Genomic DNA, 21,485 nt, shown 5'->3' on the forward strand with positions numbered 1-21,485 from the left:
ACTGGAATTTTTCTAAGCTACCGGAACGGTTTTCAGCTAATACAACGATTTATAAATCCGAAAGGATTTTGTATTTACTATTAGCTAATAAAACGCTTTTAATGTAATTATATGAACGTTTCGTTGCTCCTATACGTTTTCTTGGCAAATTGAAACATTTGATGTACTAAAAACTTCAGTACTTGGACAATTGTTAAATCTTACATCGTTTGTAAGTTTGTAAAAGTTGCTCAGTCATTGGAATAATATACGTTTTTACTTTGAAACGTTTATGCTTACTACAATATATAACAGCTATTTGCTTTTTTGGGTTTGGAGATTTTTTAATAAATGATTAAATATAATTTGTGTTGGAATATTTCTAAATTACTACTTAAGTAAAAAAAAAAATCCTCCAATTAAAACTTGTCTGGACCCGAAAGAAATAATTTCTGAGCTACTAAAAAAAATCTTACTTTCCATTAAAATATTTTAAATGCTTTATCGCTTCTTAGTATCTTGAAATTATTTCCTAACAGCAGGGAAATTTTTACTTGATGCACCGTTCCCGAACAACAGAAAATTATTACCTGCTGTAAAGATTTCAAGCAACAGGAAATTATTAGCTAATGCACCGTTTCCAAGAAACAGGAAACTATAACCTGTTGCAGCGTTTCGAAGCAACATGAATTTGTTACGTGTTGCAGCGTTTCTAAGAAACAGGAAATTATTACCATTGCACCGTTTCAAACAGGAAATTATTAGCTGCAACAGAGAGGCTTAGATACTGAAACAGTTTTTAGTTGCTGGAATTTGCACTTGTATTCGATTACACGATGTTTTAAAATCTGTTAGAAAAGCTATAGTTTTGGCCGAAATCTTCTATGCATTGCTTAGAAATTAAGGAGAAAATTAATAATGACAACAGGGAAACAAACAAATGAAAACAATAACAGCAACGTTAGTAAGAATATATTCTAATAAAACGACGACAAACAACTATTTCGTAAAAAATCAATCACATAATGCTTCTTTATTAACCATTAAACTAGTTCAAAACATTTTTAATTATCTGCTAATGTTTTTTTTTAAACATTTCGGTAAATCTTTTTCAAGAAGGGTGATATCTGATGTCAGTGATCACAGATACTGAATTTGTGACATATAGCAGCCGATGCTGTAGTAAATAGGGGACATAAGAAAAATGATTGAGAATAACAGAAAAAATAGATGAAAAGAATGAGAAATTAATTTGATAATAAGGAGGAAAAATACAAGAAATAACAAATGACATTGAAAAATTACATTTAATAACTATGAATATGAAAAACAAAGTACCAATTAGCGAAATTAATATACAATAATAAAATAGGATTTTAATAAACATATACAAAGAAGGAGATTAAATAAAAATGATCATAATTTAGAAAGTTTTATTGGTAATTATTTTCAGTAATCACAAAACAAACTGGACCGCCTGGCACGAGCTCAATACGTCTTTATCAAAACATTGACTCTTGGACAAAAAAAAAATATTATGGAGATTTAAAACTGCGTATAAATCTCCTCTCTGATAAATAAAGTTACCAAATTAACTTACATAAAAAAGCATATACTCGGCATTTTATGAATATATTCTTGAAGTATCTTTCAAATTATGTCATGTTCTTAGGGTGATGTAGAACTCAGTTAAAATAACATGGAAGAGGGAATGGATCTTTGCTTCAATTTGCCTCAATTACGCACTCAGCCAGCCATTATGTACACATTCTTATTTATTTAAGCTCCACTTACACATTGAAATCAAAGTGTATGCATAGAAACTTCGTGGTGGGGATTAACACACATACTTTAGCTACAAACGCGTGACCCTAGCTATTAAAATCAGCTTAAAATATATATATATATATATATAAAAAATGTCGTGATTTTGTAGTAGGCCTTCTTTTTGGTAAACATTAGCTCGTAGATGCACATTAAGCTTGAAGTATTTCAGGGAGCTTCTTCGTACTCTGTGATGAACGAAAATTCAATAAAGAATAATCAAACGTGCATTGGGGAGCGTTGTGATAATTTCTAGCCTTCTATCGCGGAAGCAAAGTGGACAAAATTCGGATTATATTTGTTTTGTTTTTTTGAGGCCTTAACTCTTGTGGAGGTTTCTTGGAAGAACGTGATTTTGCTTCTTAAAAAAATAATCAATAGATAAAATCTTGGCCCAAAAATATATCACAGGTTGTCGAAAAAAATTAGTATCGTACATTACTCTCGCTGGTCTCTCCTTCAACTAGTGGGCAGGAAAATAATTATATATATTAGTCCCGAAAAATTGTTCTTCAAACCTGTTCGATGGAAATGAACTTATGGTTTGATTCAGAGACGCAAGGGTATACTTCCAGACTTAGACTATATGTGCCCCTATCATTTATTGACAGTTGAGTATACTTTAAATCACTGAAGCTGTTGTGCAAATCTTTCCTGACAGATGATCCGGTACGTATCTGAGTCTCATTCGATGATGAACACCCGTGTTTCAGTACGATCGTTTGCATCCTTGGCACTCGTGTTCGCCTTAGGTTTACTCGCGTAAAACTCTGATTAACCCATATATATATATATATATATATATATATATATATATATATATATATATATATATATATATATATATATATATATATATATATATATATATATATATATATATCTGTCACTAGTGAATACCTCTGTCTCTGTTGTTTAAATCCCTTGTTTCGGTCGTGTATACCCTTATCTCAGCTCTGTACACCTCTGGCCCACCCGCAAATACATATCACATCTCTGTCTCATGTGTATACCTCATACTCACTCATGCGCACAACGCTGCTCTGATGGTCACAGCTTCCGAGCGGCATCCCCAACACGACCGACATATATATATTGCTTGCACCCGGGAAAACTCTTTTCATAATCATTTAAATATCTCTTGTTAGTGCTTATCTGCATCTAGTTGTCTGTGTCGGGCGTGATTGGAGAGCAAGAAGCTACTTTCTTTTCCAAAGCACTCAGTATGTTTACACACACACACACTGAACATGTTGAGGCAATAGGGAGAAAACAGTTCAAGTTTGTAGCATTAACAGACACGCGTGTTATCCACTAGACTACGGGAAGCTGTAGTAATATACGATGTCCTTACGAACATTCATGGAGACTTGAAGGCACTTAGCCAGTACTTACAATATTTGATTAGTGGATCCCACTCCTGCTGTGGTAATGGTAACATTGATCTTGTGTTACCTCGACCAAAGCAGGAGGGGATAAACAATGGATTCTGGATACAATTAAGTTTCTTTAAGAATACATGTATGTTTAGTAAGCTATCAGGTTGACTTACATAATGCGTCTTATAATCTAGTGTCAGCACACGTTTTTAGCAAATGCCCAGAACGTGAAATTGATTACATCCTATTGCTTAAAACATTTCAGGAATATATTTATATGCATACCTTTCCCTCTCACTATTACAATAACAATAATCTGATTCAACTAAGTTTCTTTCGACTTCTCTATTCCTTTTGATCAGCACACTTTGCTGGGTAGGAAAGATGCGCTTATCGAAAGGCACAAACACTTGAAAATTTTATATAGATACATGGTCAGTCTCACATACTCCAAATGTTCTGTACACATTTGTAAAAATTCCCCTAATAAAATAATTATTACATTTTTTTGCACGGAATAAATTCAAATTGAGGATGAAGAATATGTATTATATATATATATATATATATATATATATATATATATATATATATATATATATATATATATATATATATATATATATATATATATATATATATATATAAACCACACACAGAAGGTCATAACAAAAGGCGCTGCTTCAGATCTGCCAACAAGATAAACAAAGAACAATGGTTCATATCCTGGTAAATAACGCAGTCTTGAAATTATTTTCATATCTTTCCCTTTTGGATAATTTGCCATTACAAATTTTCGCGGGGTCACGCAAACTCACGGACACCGCGCTAAAAAATAATGTACAAACAATTGCATACCGACAGTGATGCCTTAGAAGTAAGATTATTGCAGAGTCTACAGGCTAACCCAGCGGGCACAGTAACGTTATAGCGCTCAGATGATAACATATGATCGCTTGTAAACAATGGCCGAGTAACTGATTCTCTTTTTAGTATGAGAATTATGCGTCATTCTTTAATTATTAGTTGTATGGTATTCCAAAAATAACATTTAATGTTAAGGTGACTTATATGTTAATTAACACATATATATTATATACATATATGTATATATAACTGAAACTCCAACAGTTCGCATATTGGCTTGCTATATATGCATATGTGTGTGTGTGTGTGTGTGTGTGTGTGTGTGTGTGTGTGTGTGTGTGTGTGTGTGTGTGTGTGTGTGTGTGTGTGTGTGTGTGTGTGTGTGTGTGCTTACAATGTGTTTTCATGAAAATATAGGTTTAAAGTGTCAATATTTACACGTAGCTGTATCAAATACATTTAAGAAATAACTCATAATCCTCCACAAATAGGAACCGTATCTGAGCCCATTTCTCTTAGTGCTGCGCCTGTTGGGTCTGCCGGAACGAACCATCAACAATGTTCTAGCATAACTATATCTATGACACCCACCCACCATGTATAGCTACAGTATATACATATACGTCCCTCTAGAGCTATACATTGCTATATCATCACCAGTAAACATTAATGAAACACTCAGAGAAAAGTGGATTATTATTATTTTCCTAAATTGTGTAACAAACAGTTTTTCAACATAGTTTGGCAACCAGCTGTAATTAACTTTCATTAATAACAATCAAACAAGCAATAAGAGGCACTTCTTAACTCAGGGATTTGTGTTGCACGCGTTTTTTTTCCACCCATGAGAGTCTGCTTGCAAACTGGCCCATGGAGGCCGCTGCATGGAAAGCAAAGTTCGGAAGATAACATCCACAAGCCTGCAATCCTTTCAATAATATTGAGCAAGCATTTTATGAACCAAATATAGTCTCCACTCCCTGGCTCATTTTGTTTCCCCTGGCTTCCTATTTTCAGTGATTCCCCTACCTTCCAGTTTTCAATGATTAACTTCTCTACTACTTTCAATGTTTCCTTCCATCCCCCCCTCCATATTCAGTGTTTCCCTATATTCCTATTTTCAGTAATTCCCTTACCTCTCATTTTCATTGTTTCCCATGCCTCCTATTTTTCAATATTTACCTTCTCTCCTATTTTCAATGTTTCCTTTCCTCCCATTTTCAATGTTTTCACGCCCTCCCTTTTTGTGTTTCTGATTCCTTCAGTCTCTGTGTGTCCAATTCAGGTCTATGTTTATCAAGTGTCACACTTATTAAGTGTGTATTGTCTCTCAGTGATCCCATTTTCTACCTTTAACCTTCTTCTTTTTACGGCATATATTCTAATCTCTGATTTCCTTCTGTCGTGTCTTCCATACTGCTATCGTGTGTCTCACATCCCGTTATCGTGTATCTTCTCCCATCTAGTTTTGTGTCTCCCATGCCGATACCTTGACGTTCATCCTTTTATCTTGTCTCTCCCATCCTGTTCTTTTCTGTCTCCCACCCTGCTATCTTGTGTCTCCTATCCTGATATCTTGGTCTCCATCCTATTTGTCTCTCCGAAACATTATACATCGCTACACATTCGACGTTGTTGTCGTTTAAATACCTATCCCATATTTTTGTCTCTCACCCATTTGTTGTGCCCCTCCCACCCATTTGTTGTGCTCCCCCCCCCTCCCATTATTTGATTTCCAACTCGTTTCCTGTGTACTCATCCAGTTTTCAATGTCGTCAGCAGGAAGCATTACAGTTATCAGAGTTGCAAGTTATATATATATATATATATATATATATATATATATATATATATATATATATATATATATATATATATATATTAATCAAGTTTGTTGTGCACTATTATCACTGAATAGAAGGAAAATATGTACCGATAAGTGCACCCTGCTCATGGGTGTATTTACACTGACAATTAATAAGCATACTTGCTATTGGGTTAGTAAGCTAGTGCCAGGATCTTTTAACTCTCCAGAGGTTGATAATTCTCAAGTCCAGCAATATTGCTGGACTTGAGATTGTATGTGTACTTTGCGTTGTCTAGGTCAGCACGAATGGGTGTGATTGTGCTTGTTTCTATGTGTGTCTTACACTCACAGTATTTAACTGATAGAGTTTGCAGGGTCAAACGACAGTTCCTGGCTTAAACATTTTCATAATTAGGTCACCTAATTAAGTAAATCCTGCCCTCTTTGTTTCTTGTGACACATGGGTTTAAAATTGTGGATGGTGGCAGGTCATAACATTTCTGCCATTCGTTTGATCCACTTATTTGCTGTCCTTACAGTGAAGCAGGGTAGAAGCTTATGGGCAACGTTTCCACTCACTTAACACTAAACATGTAACGTGGAGTGTGACAGCCATTGTTGAGTACATCCAAGGGATGGTTGGTAACTAGACCAGAAGACATGATTGAGAAAATAGGTCGGTGAGTGTTCTGCGTGTGAGTGTGTGTGTGTGTGTGTGTTTGTTGTGTGTGTGTTTGTTGTGTGTGTGTTTGTTGTGTGTGTGTTTGTTGTGTGTGTGTGTGTGTGTGTGTAAGTGTGTGTGTGTGTGTGTGTGTGTGTGTGTGTGTGTGTGTGTGTGTGTGTGTGTGTGTGTGTGTGTGTGTGTGTGTGTGTGTGTGTGTGTGTGTGTGTGTGTGTGTGTGTGTATGTGTGTGTGTGTGTACTCACCTATTTGTACTCACCTATTTGTGCTTGCGGGGGTTGATCTTTGGCTCTTTGGTCCCGCCTCTCAACTGTCAATCAACTGGTGTACAGGTTCCTGAGCTTACTGGGCTCTATCATATCTACTTTTAAAACTGTGTATGGAGTCAGCCTCCACCTGTGTGTGTGTGTGTGTGTGTGTGTGTGTGTGTGTACTCACCTAGTTGTGTTTGCGGGGGTTGAGCTCTGGCTCTTTGCTCTTTGGTCTTTGGTGTGTGTGTGTGTGTGTGTGTGTGTGTGTGTGTGTGTGTGTGTGTGTGTGTGTGTGTGTGTGTGTGTGTGTGTGTGTGTGTGTGTGTGTGTGTATGTGTGTGTGTCTGTGTGTCTGTGTGTCAATGTGTTTATCCAATTCACGAGTGCATCACTTAACAAACCACCCCCCATCCCTACCAGCTAAGAATAATTCTACAAAGAGGTAGACTAGCAGCAGTATCACATCAGTACTTTATAAAGAAATTCTCCCATCATGTAAATATCCCCCATACACTTGCAAAACTCTACCCGTACTATACAGTTCCTGCTGGCGACAATGAAGATTAGCTTAGTTTAATAATCAGTACTATACATCTTAAAATACCTGTTTTATTTGCAAATTAAATGCATTTCTATGTTCATAATATTGTCCTCAAATCCAAATCGTAACACATTCGTTTACAAGTGCTTGACAAAGTTCACACTACAGAGTAGCATTAACCCAGGAGCGGGACCTTTTAGTCAATGAGAGTGAGAAGTTAATAACTTTCAGCACATCTGGGAATGGGGAAATATATGTGGCATAGTTTTCATTATATCTGTTATTGGAGCCATTTCAGCCTTAACTATATTAGCAACTAATAAAACAACAACAATAAATTTTATATTTCAAGCTAAAACAAAGTACAAAGCAAAGCCTTGGCCATAATATTATGCAAATATATCTCTCAATTTTTATTTGACTAGGCAATGAAAATGAGGCTTAGTACTGTGACAATGACTTTCCCATCAGGTGAAGCAATGATTGTGCTTTCGCGCCTCGCTCTTCTTCCTTCAACTTGTTAAAAAAAAAAACACTCCTGTCAGTCACTTTCTGTCAATGGATCTCGGAGTACACCTGTCTACACACAGGCAACTTATTAACTTTCTTTCTCCCAAGAGCAAGAATTGTATACCCCTACAACCTCTCGTACTCTTAGACATTTTCCTTGGGCGGGGCGCCGATGGGACAGCACAAACCCTCACTGCCGTCCTCGTGAATACAGAAGAGTTTTTGCTCCACGTACGTAACCTGCAACAGGAATCGTAATTGACGTGCACTTGAAATGGTACGTGATCTTTACTTAAAATAGTAGGTGAACGGAAATAGAACAGTTAAACATAAGAATATATGAGTTAGGGAAACTGCTGAACGTTTATGGCCCATTCTAGATACCTGCAAAATATTACCATACTATTATATATTTATATATTATATATATATATATATATATATATATATATATATATATATATATATATATATACATATATATATATATATATATATATATATATATATATATATATATATATATATATATATATATATATGTCTAGCTTACTACTGAAACAATCTATTGAACCCAAACCTTATATTTAACCTGGTAGCTTGTTGCACAATCATGAACAAAATCCCTTTTGAAAGCTTGTCTACTATCCTTTTTGAAAGTTTATTTCTTTTGTTCTGAAAGCCTATCTATCGTTCATTTTGAGAGCCTCAATAAGTTAAAACCATAATATGAAATGTTCATGATCATATATTTAGCTACCCCCCTCTTCTGAGTTATTTATTTAGGTAAAACTTTGGTAATCAAATGTTAATTAAATTTTTTCCAGTCGAAGTTTTTGATTCAAATATATATATATCTTAGAAGAAAATTATGTTAATAATTATGTATTCCAGATTAATCCATACCATTTCAAAAGTTCTCATGAAATTGAGTAATTAAAAAGATAATACTATTTTATTAATAATCTTAGGTTGCTTTTTGTTTCACTAACGAAAATAAAAAATGGTAAACTGAGTAAATATTACAAATCACTAGCATTTCTATTGCACTTAGAAGACTAAAACGAGGTAAACGAGATAACGAAATGTCTATCTACAAATACTACGAGTTTAAGGAAGAGTTAGCAATAAATGAACATAGAATTTTGTGTGTATGCTCGCCAGAGACTGATGACTGACCTTGTGAGGAACGACGGTGTGAAATTCCCTTAATTCTTCTGCAGGGAACCAAGCTGGCTCATCGTCTTGGATGATGTGAATTCCACAAAGCCTGCAAGAACCATGACCAGTGTTAACCAACTAGTACCTTCGAGGTACTTGTACCATGCCCCATCTCCACTGATCCATCACTATCCCTACATCACTTCCTTTCTACTACTCCCCTTATATCACTACCCCCTTTTATTGCCCTCACTACCCTTCAACTATTCTCCTCACCTGGTGAGGGCGATGCCGGGTATCCAGAGAGCTGAGATGAGAACCAACACAGCCACCAGCCCCCACGCCCAGTGCGGCCACTGTTCGAACGTCACTACGCCCTCGTTTGCATCCCAAGCCATGTAGCTCGACCCGTTCACCACCTGTGGGATATTACACAACCTAAGCAACTGTGGAAGGGATAGCTTGTCACCTAAAATTATGGCAAGACTCGTGAATAAATACCTGGAAGAGTAACAAGCTTTGAGTATGCATCATGCAAGTATAACAAGCCTTAAGTCGGCATCATGCAGATAAGACAAACCTTGAGCATGCACCATGCAAGTATAACAAGCGTTAAGTAGGCATCATGCAAGTAAAATAAGCCTTGAGCATGCATCATCCAAGTATAACAGGCTTTGTGCAAACATCATTAAAGTATAACAAAACTTGTACAAGCACCATAAAAGTATAAGAAACAGAGACAAAAAATTAAAGTATAAAAGCATTGAGAAAATATCATTAAAGTATAACAAGAATTGATCAAACATAACGGAAGTATGCACCAATATGAAAGTATAACAAGTCTTGAGCAAGCATCGTGAAAGTATAACAAGTCTTGAGCAAGCATCGTGAAAGTATAACAAGTCTTGAGCAAACATCGTGAAAGTATAACAAGTCTTGAGCAAACATTATGAACGTATAAAAGGCCTTGAGCAAAATCATGTAAGTATAAAAGGCCTTGAGCAAACATCATTAAAGTCTAACATGTCTTGAGTAAATATGATGAAAGCATTTTAAGCCTTGAGTAAAATATTATGCCATGAGTATTCCCCTTCAAAATTTGAATAAGTAATATACCGTCTAGAAATATAGCCTTTCATAAACAGACATTTTTAACATACTATGAATAACTACATTCTAAAGCATAATGACATGAAAAAGCATCATGAAAGTATTATAAGTATAGACAAATATCTAAACAAATAAATTAAAACAAAAATATTCCAAAGAACAAAAAAGCACTTTAAAAATATATATGATCCTGGGCAAAGTCCTAGTGAGTCTTGAATAAACCTATTGAAAATCTTTCAAATAGTAACCAAGCATCATGAAAAAATACTAACTCTTGATCAAATACCTTAAAGTATAAACAAAAATGAATAGTTAACATGAGTAATAAGGACCTTGAAAGTACAGAAACCAACGAACTCATCGGTTGATATTGTTTGGTCTTTCCTCACCTGTTTGATAACGGAGGAGCCGAGGATGGTCAACATGACCGCTGGGGAAATGTACTTCCAGCAGAGAAGGAAGAATCCGCTAGGTCTGCTCCCAATCATCAGCTCTATATCATCACTAAACCTGGGGTAAGACACATTAACTTACTGGGATGTAAAGACGCACTGATACGGCTTCCAGAATTTGGTAACACGAGAGAAGATATATAATGGCACCGGTGGAGATATCTAGAGATATGGGTGGAGATATATGGGAAGAAATATCTATTGGCATAGGAGAAGATATACAGTGACATATAAACAAAATATTTCTTTTAGACAGAGGCCCTTCTGAATAGATTAGTTGAAATATTACGTCGGAGACGAAAGCCTCACCTCTTCAAGCCGTAGACATACGAGACGGATACACACTCGAAGAAGGCGACGATGAGAAGTGGAATGTTGCCGGAGAAGTCATCGAAGAGGATGAATACATAGTTGCCAGCCCCATGAGCAAAGACCATACTGATGGCGCAGCAGATGCAGCAAATAATAGCTTTTGAAAAGGAAAATCATAATATTTCAAAAGCAGAAAATGGCATGCTTCTTTAGGGGGAAAGTTAGCAATACCAAAATATTCTTGGGTAAAAATCCACACCTTGAGGGACTACAACATGAAAAAATATACAACAAATCGACAGAGCCGAATACAACAAACACATTAAAATTTATATAATTCAATTGTTAATTTTTATTTATATATCATCAATCAGTCTCACTACTGTGATTGCAACATCTCCAAATGTGATTGCCTCATTTGGAGATGTTGCAATCACAGAAACTAGGAAATCAATCAGTCCTGAAGTTTACATGATTAATTCATGTAAACGCAGTATATGAAATACTATAAACTATACCTTTATGTCATTCACAGCAAGTGATATATACCAATGACCTATCCGAGATGAGAGGATATTTTCCATGATAATAAGAAATACTTTCGTAATCCAGATATTCTCCAGGGATATCTACTTAGTTTCTTAGATATTCTCAAATCACTCTCATATGAACTATTACTTTGTTTCTCATACATTCTCAATTTGTATAAAATATTTCTATAAACACCGCCCAGCACCTCTCCTACCTGTGAGGATCTCCTTCCTGATGTTGGGGAAGACTTTGAGGTCGACGACGGAGGTGATGACACCCTCTAGCGTGCCAAACTCTGAGTCGATGCCCAAGGTAAAGAGCATGAGGAAGAAGAGAACTGACCAGAGCGGCGCCCAGGGAAACTGGTTGATGGCCTCAGTGAAGACGATGAAGGCTAGACCCGTCCCTGACGCTGACTTGATGAGGAGAGAGAGAGATGGAGCATGGATCAGGTAATTACATTCAGACAGCCAGTTAAAAAGGTACTTGAGAATGATGGCAAAGACAAAATTATATTTATTAACAAAGAAGGCAGCACATGACAAAGTGAATAGCGAAGGTCACTGGAAAATAATGAGTTTGTATGGAGTAGGCGAAATTTGATTAAATGCTGTGTAGAGCATTTATTCAGGAATTAGTTCATGTGAGAAAGTTAATGATGAAATTGGTATAAATTTAATTTATGCAATTACATAATTATGGTAATTTTATGTAATTTCAGTAATTTTTATGTAAACTTCCGTAATTTTATGTAATTTATGCAATTACATAAAACCAGTGCTGGTTTTATGTAATTGCAAGAGACCCTCAGGATTGTGTAATAGTTGTTGGTTTGTATATATAATAGTATATCATGGTTGTTCAGTGTATATATAGCAGGAATCATAGAGCAGGGTGGGATATGAATGCTGTATAAAGGAGTAATATTGACATTGGAAGAAATGCAGCCTATAAATCTCCAATGCATTTATTATCATACAATCGTACATACAAATCTTCCGGTAGTAAATGATCCAGATAAATGTTGATTAGTGTAATTTATTATTAAACTGATGGGGTACAAGGTTAGGTGACAGCAAATAAAAATCTTAAACACAGGAAACACCAAACCTTGTCGCATAAATCAGCTGGTTTCCACGCAATGTTAATATAAAATCTTGTTACATGAGTCTTAACCACACCTTTAATGAAAAGATATAGCCATGGCTCCACATCATTACAACTCACATTCTTTAGCGTCTCCTGCAGGTCGCACTTCGGTAACTCTGGCATAGGTCCCTCAACTCTCGTCCCGTTCACAGTGATCATTTCTCCTGCAGCGATGTGGTCAATATCTGTTGTGTTGAAGAGCTCCATGAGGATAGAATTTCTCTCCTCAATGCAATGCTCGAAGGTGACGTGGGCCTTGAAACCTATGGGGAATTACGACGTGGTTTACTTTCAACATCTAGATCGCATTTTTAGGTCATTTTTGTATAATTCTGTATATAGTTAACTATGACTGCACATGTGCCAAAGCAGCTACCATCGTTACTACAACACATGAGGCGTAACAGCTAGGACCTTGAGCACTAAAGCGTCTACCACTACATATTCGACCATGCCTAGAATAGTAACAATATTCCCAGCTCTCATCACTAGTTCTGAAATTTGTTTAACAACTCAACTAATGTTAAAGCGTCACAATTACAACTACTTCTACCTCATATACAACAACAACAACTACCATTGCTTTCAATCGCAGTTACAACCGTAGCTTCCTCTTCACCATCATTAGCATCCAAATAAGGCGAAATCAGCCAAAGTGTGAAATGTGATCTGCATAGCTCATTAGACTTCGGGAATCTAATTTAGTAATCACCGTTTCTCTCTCTCTCTCTCTCTCTCTCTCTCTCTCTCTCTCTCTCTCTCTCTCTCTCTCTCTCTCTCTCTCTCTCTCTCTCTCTCTCTCTCTCTCTCTCTCTCTCCCTCCCTCTCTCTCTCCCTCTCTCTCTCTCTCTCTCTCTCTCTCTCTCTCTCTCTCTCTCTCTCTCTCTCTCTCTCTCTCTCTCTCTCTCTCTCTCTCTCTCTCTCTCTCTCTCTCTCTCTCTCTCTCTCTCTCTCTCTCTCTCTCTCACCTAGCACAGAGAAGACGACGATGGCGGCAAAGATGGCGGTGCAGCAGTTGATGATACCACAAACCACTGCATCCCTGAAGCAGTTATTGTGAACTGGGTTGTAAGAAGAGAAGGCAATCAGCCCACCGAAGGCTAATCCCAGAGAGAAGAAGATCTGAGTGCCGGCCTCCAGCCACACTGTCGGGTCCAGAATCTTGCCCCACTGTGCAGATAAATAGGGTGAATGAGGTACTGCGAATTGTTGTCTTGGCCTTTAGCACAGACTCTCAAGCTAAACAATATTGCAATAAACTCTAATAATGAGGAATTTTAATGTAAACACTTGGGAATAAAAAACCTTGCTCTAAACGCTTGGGACGATTGTTTCCCTAAACGGTTGTCACGAAGAAAAATCCTTCCCATTTGGGCGAATGTTTCCCCTAAACAGTAGCGGTGGAGAAAAATCTTGCATTATAGTAAGAATAGAAAGTAATGGGGAAAAGGGAAGGGAGCCGGTGAGGGAAGCGTGCTGTAAATCAACATAGTGGTAATGTTAAGGGATCATAAATTAAACAGCGTGGGAAAGCTTGATAGATTCTTTCTACTCTGTGGTGACGCACTAAAAACCATTATGAGATATTATCTCATGGGAGAAAAGACTCCCATGAGTCTCGATTGTATGACATACATACCTGCACTCATATACACTGTTACCCAAACACTGTTGTGTGACTCCAGAATCTGTACACCAGTTGATTGATAGTTGCGAGATGGGTCCAAAGAGCCGAAGCTCAACCTCCGCAAGCACAACTAGTTGAATGCAACTAGGTGAGTACAAACACACGTAAGGTAGATAGAAAATAGATGTTGACCCTTAGAAACAAAAGCAAAACAGGAGAACATGATTAAGAGGTGAAGACTCAGATGAATCAGAGGTGTATAAGGAACCACGGCAGAGTGAGAATAATAAGGGACTCCAATGATCTGAAGACAGACAGAAAACGGTCAAAACATACTACATACATAACCTGTGGAGTAAATACCCTATAAAAAGTAATGAGGTGAAAGTCTTTGTCTCAAACGACCATTAAGTTATCCCCGAATCCAGGTTTAGTCCCCGAGTCCCCGAGTCTAAGTTCAACCTTTAAAGGCACGTGTAGCTCAGTGCATATAACGTATCCGACCACAATCGATTTTTAGCCGCCCACGCATTCGAACCGCTGTGTGAATGAAATGAAAATGGGAATTCCTAAAGGCATGCTATCAGTGAGAGACTTCGCTAAGAACCCCCTAGGGATGGAGCTGAAAGGCCCCCGAACCACCATGAGGTCCTAATTGGCCTGTGTTTTGCGCTCGTGAATAGGCGGAGGAGATGGTCTTGGGTGCAATAAAACGTGTTTATTCCCCTCTCTTATAATGATGTGAACTGGTTTGATTAGTGCCCCCTCTAGAAGAAATATAAATGATGGTTAGGAGAAAGGAGGTCCAAGAAAGAAATGCTTTAAGATGGATTGTTGGGGTGTGAATGGAAGTAGAAAGAAAGTAATTAGGTATAGGATAGAAGGATGGATAAATGGGGATAGAGAGCAGTGAGTGGAGAATGCATGTAAATGAGTATTTCCATTAGTTTATAATTTTTGTATGAACGCTTTTTTACTTGGGACAATCTGGTAATATATGAATATATGTATGTAATTATAAATAATTATAAATTAACGGAAGCCTATTCATACCAAGTGTATACTATTCATATATGTCACTGAGTCTATGCCAGGCAACTGTGTATGTTGGAATAAGGTCTTTCAAACGTCATGTGTATTTGATCTCAATCTGTACCTCATTGCATTTATATCTGAGTTGCATTCCGTATTGTATTATAAATTTGGATTCGGATCAGAGAAAGCGTATTATATACATTAGTGTTAAATGTATGTCCTTGCATATATGTATCTGTCTGTTCTAAGAGCCAACTGGCTATTAGATATGTATATTTAAAAAAAAACTACAGCTCATGTTAAAATAGTCTATCTGTTTTCTGAACATGACTTTCAAAGTTTTAGTAGTCTAAGTATTTCGCTTTCGATCTATATGCTCTGAGAATTACTTGTAGGCCCTAATTAAATTCAGAACATTAGTTTGTGTGTCACTAAGCTATTGAGGCAGCCTTAATAAACCTCCAGTGGTTTATAAGTCTTACGTTTAATACCAGAATAAATTAAAATAAGTTATCATCGTAAGGTAACCTCACCTATCTTATGCATATCAGTGCACATCAAACATGCAAGAATTACTTTAACCCAGTAATCCCCTGAAGAAAAAGTAAGCGAAAGCGCTTAGTAAATTTTATTTTGCATTATTCTTCAGCATAATTTTTCGTGTGGAGTTTCATGTTCGTGACGACCTTGCACTGAGGGTGTGTGATCTATCCAGTAGCGATTCATTTGATTCAATGGCGACACAATTGTTAATGTGTAATACTCATTCCACCAATACTCAACTTCCAGGCCCACGCTTAATATATATATATATATATATATATATATATATATATATATATATATATATATATATATATATATATATATATATATATATATATATATATATATATATATATATATATATATATATATATATATATATATATATATATATATATAATTTCCCTAATATAACTAAAAGCAAACAACAGTACTTTCGAAACTGAAATTTTTCAGATATAAGAGCCACTACAAAATAAATTAGACTGAGCGCTTTAAGAATTCTCGCATGAACTCCGTGGTCGCTTGGAAGCTGCGCAGAGTTGATGTGCACGAGTCGAGAACGGAGAGCTGAAGCCGGTGCTGGCCAGAAGCAACACCACCCCTTTAACCTACCTTCTGCCTCCACCACAAATCCATATTCTCCCGCTTCTTTGTTCCACTTCGGGCTGCCGATCGATCCTAGTAGGGTGATGGAGTGAGATGATCGAACATGTATATGTGGGTTGTGATCCGGGACTGCTTTTAGCGGTTCCCTGTTACATTTTGGGCTTTCGATCGATGCTTGGAGGGAAGGGGAGTGAGATGATTGGACATATTCATGTAGATTACTATCTGTGGCTTCTTTTAGCGTGTCTTTGTGTCTTTTCGGGCTGCAGATAGATCCTTTGCTATGTAGGGAGTGAAATGATCAGACTCGGGCAAATACATTCAGATCCGTGACTGCTTTGGGTTATCCACATGAGAATTTTCCTTCTGAGAATTTAGGTGTTATGCTTGTCGGCAGATACTGAGTGGGATTCAGGTTACTTTTATGTTGCTCGTGTTAAGTAATCCAATACTTCGGAGTATTTGTTGTCATTAACTCTGTTGTGTAATTCTTGCTATAACTTTCTTCCGACTTTTCATCATGAAAATGAAAATCTACATAGACACACACACACACACACACACACACACACACACACACACACACACACACACACACACACACACACACACACACACACACACACACACACACACACACACACACACGCACACACACACACACACACGCACACACACACACACACACACACACACACACACACACACACACACACACACACACACACACACACACACACACACACACACACACACACACACACACACACACACAACACAGACACACACACACTAGAGGAGTGTGTGTGTGTGTGCAAACAAACTCATCTAGAAGAGTTTGAGATTACCAGTGGGGAAGTAAGCAAGCTTTTATTAGAGTTGGATGTGACAATTAAGGCCATAGGCCCAGAAGGAATCTTCCCTTGGATACTTAAGGAAGGAGCAGAAGCACTGTGCCTGCCACTCACCATAGTGTATAACGAATCACTGGTAACAGGGGAACTGCCAAGAATTTGGAAAGCGACTAACGTAGTCCCGATATACAAGAAGGGGAATAGACACTAGGCACTGAACTATAGGCCAGTGTCCCTAACTTGCATACCATGCAAGCTGATGGAGAAGATTGTGCGAAAAAAGTTAGTGGAACATCTGGAGCGAAAGAACTTTGTAACACAGAATTAACATAGGTTCAGGGATGGCAAGTCCTGCTTAACAGGATTAATTCTACCACCAGGCAGCAAAACTCAGGCAGGAAAGACAGGGGTGGGCAGACTGCATATTTTTGGATTGCCAGAAAGCCTTTGACACAGTACCACACAAGAGGCTAGTGAAAAAGCTAGAGATGCAGGCAGGAGTGAAAGGGAAGGTACTCCATTGGATAAGGGAGTACCTAAGCAGTAGAAGACAGTGAGTCACTGTGAGGGGCGAGGTCTCAGACTGGCGGGACGTCACCAGTGAAGTCCCGCAAGGTTCAGGTCCTTGGACCTGAATAGTATAGGTCCTTGGACCTATACTGTTTCTGATATATGTAAACGATCTCCCATTGGGTATAGAATCGTTCCTCTCACTGTTTGCTGATAATGCAAAAATTATGAGGAGGATTAAAACAGAGGATGATAGTATGAGGCTACAAGATCCTGGACAAACTAAATGAATGGTCCAATAAATGGCTGCTGAAGTTCAATCCAAGTAAATGCAAAGTAATGAAAGAGCCCTGCCTTTTTGGTCCCGCCTCTCAACTGTCAATCAACTAGTGTACAGATTCCTGAGCCTACTAGGCTCTATCATATCTACACTCGAAACTGTGTATGGAGTCAGTCTCCACCACATCACTTCCTAGTGCATTCCATTTATTAACTACTCCGACACTGAAAAAATTCTTTCTAATGTCTCTGTGGCTCATTTGGGTACTCAGTTTCCACCTGTGTTCCCTTGTTCGTGTTCCACCCGTGCTGAAGAGTTTGTCTTTGTCCACCCTGTCAATTCCCCTGAGAATTGTGTAAGTGGTTATCACGTTTCCCCTTTTTCTTCTGTTTTCCAAAGACGTGAGGTTCAGCTCCTTCAGCCTTTCCTCGTAGCTCATGCCTCTTATTTCCGGGACAAGTCTGGTGGCATACCGCTGAATCTTTCTTAACTTTGTCTTGTGTTTAACTAGATATGGACTCCAGGCAGGAGCTGCATATTCCAGGATTGGTCTGACATAAGTGGTATACAGGGTCCTGAACGATTCCTTACACAAGTTTCTAAAGGCAGTTCTTATGTTGGCCAACCTAGCATATGCCGCTAATGATATCCTTTTGATGTGGGCCTCTGGGGACAGGTTCGGTGTGATGTTGCAACCCGTTCTCGCAAATTTAATAAGTCAATATTGACTTATTAAATATGTGCATAGGTGACATACTTAACATAATAGATACCCTTAAAAAGATTCATAGAAAACACCGACCTTACCTAACCTATTTAGTATCTTAAGATAAGCATCTTATTGCTTCGTAATTACAATTATTATCTAACCTATAATAGGTATAGGTTAAGTAATAATTGTAATTACGAAGCAATAAGATGCTTATCTTAAGATACTAACAAGGTTAGGTAAGGTTGGTGTTTTCTATGAATCTTTTTAAGGGTATCTATTATGTTTAGTATATCACCTATGCACGTAGTTAATAAGTCAATATTGACTTTACGAATTTGCGAGAACGGGTTGGATATCAAACCCCAGATCTTTCTCTCTATTTGACTCTTGAAGGATTTCACCTCCCAGATGGTACCTTGTGTTCAGCCTTCTGCTCCTTTCGCCTAATTTCAATATTTTACACTTTCCTGAGTTAAACTTTAGCAGCCATTTTCTAGACCATTCCGCCAGTTTGTCCAGGTCATCCTGTAGTCTCTGTCTATTTTCATCCATCTTGATTCTTCTCATAATTTTTGTATCTTCAGCAAACATTGAGAGGAATGAGTCCATACCCTCTGGAAGATCATTTACATATATTAGAAACAGAATGGGTCCAAGTACAGAGCCCTCTGAGACTCCGCTGGTGACATATTGCCACTCTGATGTCTCTGGTATGTGTGTGTGTGTGTGTGTGTGTGTGTGTGTGTGTGTGTGTGTGTGTGTGTGTGTGTGTGTGTGTGTGTGTGTGTGTGTGTGTGTGTGTGTGTGTGTGTGATTGTGTGTGTGTGTGTGTGTGTGTGTGTGTGTGTGTGTGTGTGTGTGTGTGTGTGTGTGTGTGTGTCTGTGTGTATGTGTGTGTGTGTGTGTGTGTGTGTGTGTGTGTGTGTGTGTGTGTATGTGTGTATGCTGAACGTGAGCATATGCTGTTGGATGGACCTTCCTATTGGAAATATGATGCAGGAAAAATTTAAATAAACTTTGCTTTCGTGGAAAAAAAACTCGGTGGAGCAAAAATCTTTGCTTTTGTGGACAAAAATGTTCCTGGGATGATTTTGTTATCAGCTGCTGGTAGTCAAGAACTTGCAGGCACACGCATACAAACGCAGGGAGACGTATTCGTCCTCTCATTCACCCTCTGAACTCTCACACCCCAAACACTCTCGCTCTCTCATTACTCTTTACTCTCTCTCTCTCATTACCCTCAACATAAACACTCTCTCTCTCTCATTACCCTCTACACACACTCTCTCTCTCTCTCTCTCTCTCTCTCTCTCTCTCTCTCTCTCTCTCTCTCTCTCTCTCTCTCTCTCTCTCTCTCTCTCTCTCTCTCTCTCTCTCTCTCTCTCTCTCTCTCTCTCTCTCTCTCTCTCTCTCTCTCTCTCTCACCTCGACTATCTACTCTTTTTAACTCCCACTGTAAACACATCCCCACTTTCCATATCAAACACTCTCACTTCCCTCCAACTTTCCTCACTCTCTCACTCATCTCCTCTTCCCTCGCACTCTCTTTCTCGACTACCTCTTGCCTCTCCTTCCCACTCATCTTTTATCACACTCCTCTCACCACCTATTTTCCCCCCTCCACCCCCTCTGCCCATCACCCTGCTAATGATGCTGCACCAGTCTGGGAGCGTCTTCTCCTCAACACTCAGATAGAGATGGAAACTTTCCCTACCGGCGACCAAGTATGTGAATGGAATACTAATTGAACCACGCCGTCAAAATGTACCCCCCTTCCCTCCCTTCGTTTCTTCCCCCTTCCCTTATTTCACTTCCACCTGCTCCTTATCTTCCTTTTCCACGGCCTTCTTTTGTTCTGCTTCTCTCCTATTTACCTCTTCCTCCTTCTCCACTTTCTGTTACTCTTCATCTTGATTCTTGTCTTTTGTTTCTCGTTTTAACCTAACGATCTTCCTTTTTCTGATTTTTTAATACTCTTAACACCTTGTCTAGAGTGCATTAACTCTCGAGACACCGTGTTCAGGTTGAAACTGTATATGACCTTCTTGGCAATTAGTGTCAATCTTCTCTGACACCATTTTGTAATTGCTGCAGCAAACGCCTCTGTGTTTTCACCGTCTTGCATGGTCGCTGACTCCTGTCTTAACACCTTGTCAAGTTTGCTGACGCCAGTCCTGGCACCTTTTTAGCCGATTACTGATGTCACTCTCTATTGACCTTCTTTTCAAGTTAATGATAGATGTCAGGCTCCTGGGACCTCTGATAGTTATTTACCTATTGTTACCCTGTGCAGGCGATGAGTCACACTAACGTGGCTGAAGTATGTTGACCAGACCACACAAAGTATGTTTCGGTCCAGGACGGACCGAAACGTCGTCGTCACTTCAACTTCTAGTGTGTGGTCTGGTCAACTATTGTTACCCTATTTTCATCTACGCCTGTTCTCATCCAGTCTCCCTCTCGTACATCTACATACTCTTCAAGGTTTATTTTTCTCGTTGCTTAATATCGCTTTTTCCTCTATACTTTACAATACCCATCTTTCTCTTTTTTTTTCCAGTGAACTATTTTTTAGAAATTTCTCTCATCCCACACTATTTTCTTTCTCTCTGGTGACACAAATGATGCCTTAATTATTTCCTTCAACTCCAATTGATTAATCAGTCTTCCTGTCTGTCTTCTCAACCAGGGCCAGGATTCATCAAGCATTTATGCAACTAATTACGAAACCTGTATCTCTTTCTCCAATTTTGGTGG

At 38.1% G+C, this 21,485-nt stretch overlaps 1 protein-coding gene across 3 annotated transcripts in view; it reads right to left on the reverse strand.

The window, feature by feature from the left end:
• Positions 1-5,941: 5,941 nt before the first annotated feature.
• The window catches only part of LOC123748056 (sodium-dependent neutral amino acid transporter B(0)AT3), a 90,014-nt gene continuing 74,470 nt past the window's right edge, over positions 5,942-21,485 (reverse strand). For all 3 annotated transcript variants that reach the window (XM_069325267.1, XM_069325259.1, XM_069325253.1), the window contains 8 exons: positions 13,524-13,725; positions 12,634-12,818; positions 11,621-11,822; positions 10,873-11,032; positions 10,501-10,621; positions 9,278-9,420; positions 9,020-9,110; positions 5,942-8,080 (listed from right to left, as the gene is read on the reverse strand). In XM_069325267.1, coding sequence (XP_069181368.1) covers positions 7,985-8,080; positions 9,020-9,110; positions 9,278-9,420; positions 10,501-10,621; positions 10,873-11,032; positions 11,621-11,822; positions 12,634-12,818; positions 13,524-13,725 — 1,200 coding nt within the window. In that variant the 3' untranslated portion in view covers positions 5,942-7,984. The remainder of the gene's footprint in view (positions 8,081-9,019; positions 9,111-9,277; positions 9,421-10,500; positions 10,622-10,872; positions 11,033-11,620; positions 11,823-12,633; positions 12,819-13,523; positions 13,726-21,485) is intronic.

This window comes from Procambarus clarkii, chromosome 2, assembly GCF_040958095.1.
Source record: "Procambarus clarkii isolate CNS0578487 chromosome 2, FALCON_Pclarkii_2.0, whole genome shotgun sequence".
Lineage (NCBI taxonomy): Eukaryota > Metazoa > Arthropoda > Malacostraca > Decapoda > Cambaridae > Procambarus > Procambarus clarkii.